Source organism: Vicia villosa, linkage group LG1 (genome assembly GCF_029867415.1).
Source record: "Vicia villosa cultivar HV-30 ecotype Madison, WI linkage group LG1, Vvil1.0, whole genome shotgun sequence".
NCBI lineage: Eukaryota > Viridiplantae > Streptophyta > Magnoliopsida > Fabales > Fabaceae > Vicia > Vicia villosa.
In genome coordinates, this window is record NC_081180.1 from 103,528,442 (window position 1) to 103,534,392 (window position 5,951).

Here is a 5,951-nt window from a genome sequence, read left to right on the forward strand (position 1 = left end):
CAGAGCAGACTTTGTTAAGAGGGTGGGTCTAAAACCTTGCACCTCCCCCCTGAAAAAAATGAGAGCGGTGCAACCCCTCGAACATTGCATCTTCTAAACCTAAAAATTGTAAATGGAACAGTAAGCATATATTTACATAAGTACATACACACAAATCCTAAAGTCCAATTCAAACTGGAAGTCTGGAACCATCGTCTTGCAAATGAAACAGTTAGCATATATTTATACAAGAGTATATCATGTCATAAGTACAAATAAGCTCTTCAAATTGCCCCTTAAAAAATAATCTGATCAATGCTCTTGTTTATAACAGTAAGAAAATAGTCAGTATCCAACTATAAATTGAAATGTAAGTGAAGCATCTTTAAGATAACATTACAAAACTTGGCATTAGTGAAAGTACAAAAGACGTATAAACTTCAAGTTAAGAGTATCTTGTGAACTCATTGAGGCTACAAATAAAGAGTAATGATGCTAAAATAAAAAAGAAAAATAACCAAATCTTACAAGCATACACAAATCCCGCCGCCTTTCCTTCTCAAAAATCAAATGAAATAGAAAAGAAGAAAAAAAAACAAATAAAGTAACAGAAAGAGGCAAGAATAGGAGATTGCATAACCCCTGTATCACTGTTCATAACTAAAAATAGCAAAAGAAAAAACAACATCAAGGCTCAAAAATTTGATAGATGCCCCCCAGATGAACTTCGCAATGTTCATCATCCTGTACAACAGATTAGACCGGAGCAACAAAACATGTTATAAGTGAACCGTGAGCGCTCGTTATGCTCTTGATCTAGGAGAGAGACTTCAGATCTTTTGTTTGAGAGTCACGTCAAGTATTCCAATAGATATTTTGGGAGTGTAATGTTCATCGGTATCCACTTCTTCAATTTCCTGGAGCATGGTTATGTGATATTCAATGTCAATTATAATCACGAAACACTTTGATTTTACAGTTTGTAATTATATTAAAAACGATAATTCCTCAGAAGCAGCGAAAATAAGTATTTCAAATGGGATTAAAGATAATTCCTCACCTGAACAACGTCCTCTCCCTTGATGACTTGCCCAAACACAATAAGCTTCTCGTTAAGATCTGGGATCGGTGCAGTTGTAATGAAGAGGTCAAATACTTTGTTGGTGTGTTTGCCCTTCGATGTTCCAAGCATGAACGCTTCGTGTTTCATACTGGTGAATCAAAACATGATATCTATTAATCAGAAAACTATGCAACTCACTGGTAAATCATAACCAGGATATCTATATCTTTATATATGAACAGCAAAAACCGAAAGAATAAGAAAACCTTGTAGGTTGCTTTCCTCTTAAGTTCCAATCAGCTGCTCCTGTTCCTTGGCCATCCCCTGCCTGAATTACATAGTGCTTAATTACACGCTGAAAAAGCATCCCTTTGAAGTGCCCTTTTTGACTGCAGACAAATCATAGTTTAGGTTGGAAGCAAAAGCTACTACAGTCTAACAACCAAAAAAACAAGCTTTAACCCACTAAATTAGGTCAGCTACATGGACCAAACGACACCATACTGTTTTATCATAAATCACATTTTTATTCAACTCATTAATCTTATGATTTTTCTTAATAATTTCTTAGAATTTTTCTAGGTCTTCTTCTGTCTTTAGTAATTTGACTATTCTCCATATGATCTATTCTCCATACTATATAAAATCCACTGGTCTTCTATTTCCATGTCCAGACCTCATAAGCCTGATTTCCACCATCTTTTCTATGATAGGAACTACCCCAATTCTCTCTAATGTTGTCATTTCTAAGCCTATCATATCTACTGTCTAGTCTTACCACACACTCAAGCCCAACGCAACATCCCCATATTCACTACGTTTCTTTTATTCTAGAGTTGGTTCTTTACCGTCCAGCACTCCACCCCATACAACATCCCCAGTCTTACAGTTGTATGATAAAATTTTCTCTTCAACTTGAGTTGTACTTTTGTATCCCATAAAACACTTCTAATGAACAACCTACTAAATATATTGATACCAAAAAATTTTTTAGAAATACAGACCCCCCAAAGAGTTGTACCAAACAGAAAAGTTAGCACTGATATCATGCAAGCGTTGGCCTCACAAACAGAGATATATATTCTATGATAGGCAGCTCTACTGGCACAAACTGTAAGTGCAAAAAGATGTAACAAACAAAACTATCTTCCATATCAAAATGTACAATTTTCTGAATTTTTTTAGCAAGATATTTAAAACACGTTACAGAGTTCCTCACGATTAAATTTTAGAAATCTGACAGGGATACAAGTGAATACATTTCACAGGTAAAATTTTGAATGATTGTGACAGTGAATTTGTGCTATATTATGACTTTTATTTACACTAATAACCTCAATCAAGTACAAATGCAAAGTACAATAAAATTCCACATCACTAAATCAAAGAAATTTAAGGAAAATTGCTGTTTTCTACAAGTTATTGCAACAAATAGAACATCAATGTTATTTCAGAGAAACTAAAGTTGAAAAATAGCACAGCATGCTTCGGCCTTCTAAAGACATGAGATAATGTGAGATATTGCTGTGAAATATAGAGAGGGCTTTCAATTTCAAATTGCAAGGACCAAATTACATTTTAGCCTAGATTATAGAACAACAACAACTAAGTCTTATCCCACTAAGTGGGGTCGGCTACATGGATCAACTTTCGCCATAATGTTCTTATGGTCTATTTTCCCCCATCTTCTCCACTATAGGCGCTACCTCGACAGTCTCTCTAATATATTAATTTTTTATTTTATCTTATCGAGTCTTACCACACATCCACCGTAACATCTTCATCTCTGCTAAACTTACTTTATTCTCGTGTTGATTCTTAACCACCCAACATTATGTCCCGTACAAAATCGCAAATCTTACCGCAGTCCGATAAAACTTTCCCTCCAACTAGAGCCCAGTAATAGAAAGAGGAAAATTTTAGGATATTCTAATCATCCAACAAAGATTGAATTTCCATCTATAGTATATCACAACAATATCTGAAGTTGAAAAATTCTTCTACTCTAACATCAAGTCTAACCAGACCCAAACAATTCAGCAGCTTCCATATTAAAAATTTGCATGAAAAAAAGTACTTACCATAAGTCGATAAATTCATCAACAGCTTCAGGAGCACTTTCCTTGTACAGTTCTACTATTATCGACCCTTTAGAGGTATTTAAAACCTATAATCATGCAAAAGAAATAAACGAGGTAATAAGATAAAATTTCATATAATAATTTCAATTAACAAACATTCCTAAACTTTGTTGACGACTAATTTCGCAAAAGAATGATTTAAAGAATTGAATTGAAGCAGTATGGAAAATGAAACTTACAGCATATCCAGGTAGCTCAGATTTCTTTGAGTCCACAAAACTATTTTCACCCTACAAAAGTATATTCACTTCGATAATAACTCCATTCACAAACAAACAAAAAACTATTAAACTTATAGAAAGCACTATTTAGATGGGATAACAGTCACAAGCACATAATAGAAGGCGAAGCCCTTAAGATAAAAGGATGTATACACTATGCAAGCATGTCAGATAAAATTAAAGATGTACCTCATCAGATATTGTCGAGTTGTTTTCTAATTGCAATCTTGATCTGAAAACAGGTAAGAAATAAATTGTTAGGCAACAGATAATGCTCTTCTGAGGTTCCTATCTATATGAGAAAATGGAAACAACCCTGATGCAAACCAATAATGACTTTATCTGAAATCATATAATTAATGCTTGTTCAATTCAAACTCAAGTTAATAAAACTGAAACACAATGAAAAATTGGGAACAATGTGCATGCATAAAACAAAAATCTGCCAGAATTTGAGCATAAACCAAAGTGACATCGGAGTAAAGCTAAATGTTCAACCACCACAATAGACAGGGATAGTTCAATCAAGATAGCAGTAAGTTAAAGCCTCTAAGCAACGTAATAAAACTTTCATAAATTCCTCTATCCTATAGCAAAATAGCATCGCATATAATATCAAGCATTCCAGAGCATCAAGTGTCCATGAAGCTAGAGCTCGAAAAAGTATTAGTTTCTCACACTAAGAAATCTCTTTCATTGCTGTAACAAAAACCTGCTACTAACCTGTTGGACCAATGTCTGTATGTAGCCAAAAGGAAAAACCCAACCAACACAAGAATCAAAGCATAAAATATAATAGTAGCCGCGCTAATGCGAGAAGGCCCCTTCTTCCTTTTGCTTTGCTGTAACAGAGCCTGAGGCTTGATCCTAGCCATTTAACCTAAACAATATCATCATAAGCAAACTCAAGGGTTAGAAACCAAAAATTCTACTCAATCAAAACAAAAACATCATGATCATAACAACAATTAACAACAAAAACAACCCAAAAAAAAAAACTCTATTTAATTCAATCCCAATAAAATCCAAATCTTAACCAAATCAAAAACCAACAAAAACCCATTACACAAAATTTGAAATTTTCAACATATCTATGAATCTAAAGACTTTTTTACTAAAGAAAAAAATTTTCCTATGAAACCAATCGAGAGAACCCCTATTCATATGATCTAAATTCTAATTCTAATACAAGTTAAGATCCAACAGTATGGGGACAGTTGCATCCACTATCCACTAAGATTAGGGCATAGACATCAAAGAAAGAAATTACGCATTAATTATTAGAATCCAAAAATGGAATAAAGCAACTACCTAATTTCCTAGTTTAGGGGTGAAAGAAAACAACAGAGAAAGAGATGGAACCTACGAGATTTTTTTGCGGTGAAGTGAAGTGGAGGTTGAGGCAGTGAATGGATCGCAGAAGAAACGAAGTTGGGTTTTACAGAAGGGGGAAATCGACGCGGTTGGTGGTTCGTTTCAACGATGAAATGGAGAAAATTGGTGTATAAGATTGAAATCAAGACTCGGACTTGTTTTCCAATGTTGTTGTGGTCACATTTTTAACATTTTCTAAGGATTTACTCGGCAAGATTTTTTTTAAATAATTTTTGTAATTTTAGATATCTTTGTTTAAAAAATTATATAAAGAATTAAAAAAAATTCTAAATGTTTTTTAAAAAATTAAATATATACAATTTTTAATGAAATGTGACTTTAAAGTATTTAAAAAGAATTTTCGAATATTAAATTTTTAAAAGAAACCACTTAAATTTAAAGTTGTTTCGGGTCTGTGGAGCTAGAAGTAAAAGGCTCAATGATAAAGCTGATGTCACTTCATAAGTATTCAAATTAATTTTCATTCAAACATTACTTTTCACTTTCATACTAATTTGAGCATTTGGATGCTAACATTGTAGGTCAGTCTCCTCTCACTATAATACTATATTAGAAACTTCGAACCACTGCACCAAACTCTAAATCCATACTTTCCTATCAACTCCAATTCCAACACATAACATTGATTTCATCTATTGGGAGTTAACTTCTAATTCTTGCGATTCTCCGCGAACAATTAGGTTCATAAGAGTTACCCTTGTATGTATGAGTTGTTAGTAGAGTATTTTTGGGCATTTTAGAATTGTAGGAATTATTGTAGAGTTGTTTATAATTCCTTGGAAATTCTATCGAGTTATAATTATATATTGTTATAACTTTTTACAAGATAATAATATAGAATAAATTAATGAAAATATTCTGTTGAGATGTTTTGAATTTATAAAAATGTTATTTTCGATTCTTGAGTTTTCGAGATTATTGACTACTGTTGGGTAGCGTTAAGGGCTGCTTGGAGTGATTTAAAGGATTAAAATTATTTTTTGTTGATTTTATTAATTTTGATGAGAGATGGTTGTGTATAGGCAAATGATGGTGTTGTGCCTGATTATTATGCTTTCTAATTGAATACTTGTTGATTTTATAAGTATATTGTTATGGTGGTTGACTGATGGTGAGTATGTGATGTTGGATTATATTAAAGTTGTTGTTGTG

The 5,951-nt window shown here is 33.0% G+C and overlaps 1 protein-coding gene across 1 annotated transcript; it reads right to left on the reverse strand.

Annotated features, from left to right (window-relative positions):
• Positions 1-363: 363 nt before the first annotated feature.
• Positions 364-4,967, reverse strand: LOC131643768 (peptidyl-prolyl cis-trans isomerase CYP21-4-like). Its single transcript, XM_058914085.1, has 8 exons — positions 4,771-4,967; positions 4,128-4,284; positions 3,594-3,636; positions 3,363-3,413; positions 3,124-3,209; positions 1,309-1,431; positions 1,040-1,190; positions 364-896 (listed from the first exon to the last, which is right to left on the reverse strand). The coding sequence occupies exons 2-8, from the start codon at positions 4,277-4,279 to the stop codon at positions 810-812; spliced, it is 693 nt and encodes a 230-aa protein (XP_058770068.1). The 5' UTR covers positions 4,280-4,284; positions 4,771-4,967; the 3' UTR covers positions 364-809.
• Between the last annotated feature and the right edge of the window lie 984 nt (positions 4,968-5,951).

Excerpts from the sequence above, each read along its gene's own strand:
- LOC131643768 (XM_058914085.1), bottom strand. The coding sequence starts at position 4,279 with ATGGCTAGGATCAAGCCTCAGGCTCTGTTACAGCAAAGCAAAAGGAAG. Across the intron at positions 3,637-4,127 it reads TACAGACATTGGTCCAACAG|ATCAAGATTGCAATTAGAAA; the intron begins GTTAGTAGCAGG and ends ACCTGTTTTCAG. Across the intron at positions 1,432-3,123 it reads GATGAATTTATCGACTTATG|TCAAAAAGGGCACTTCAAAG; the intron begins GTAAGTACTTTT and ends ATTTGTCTGCAG.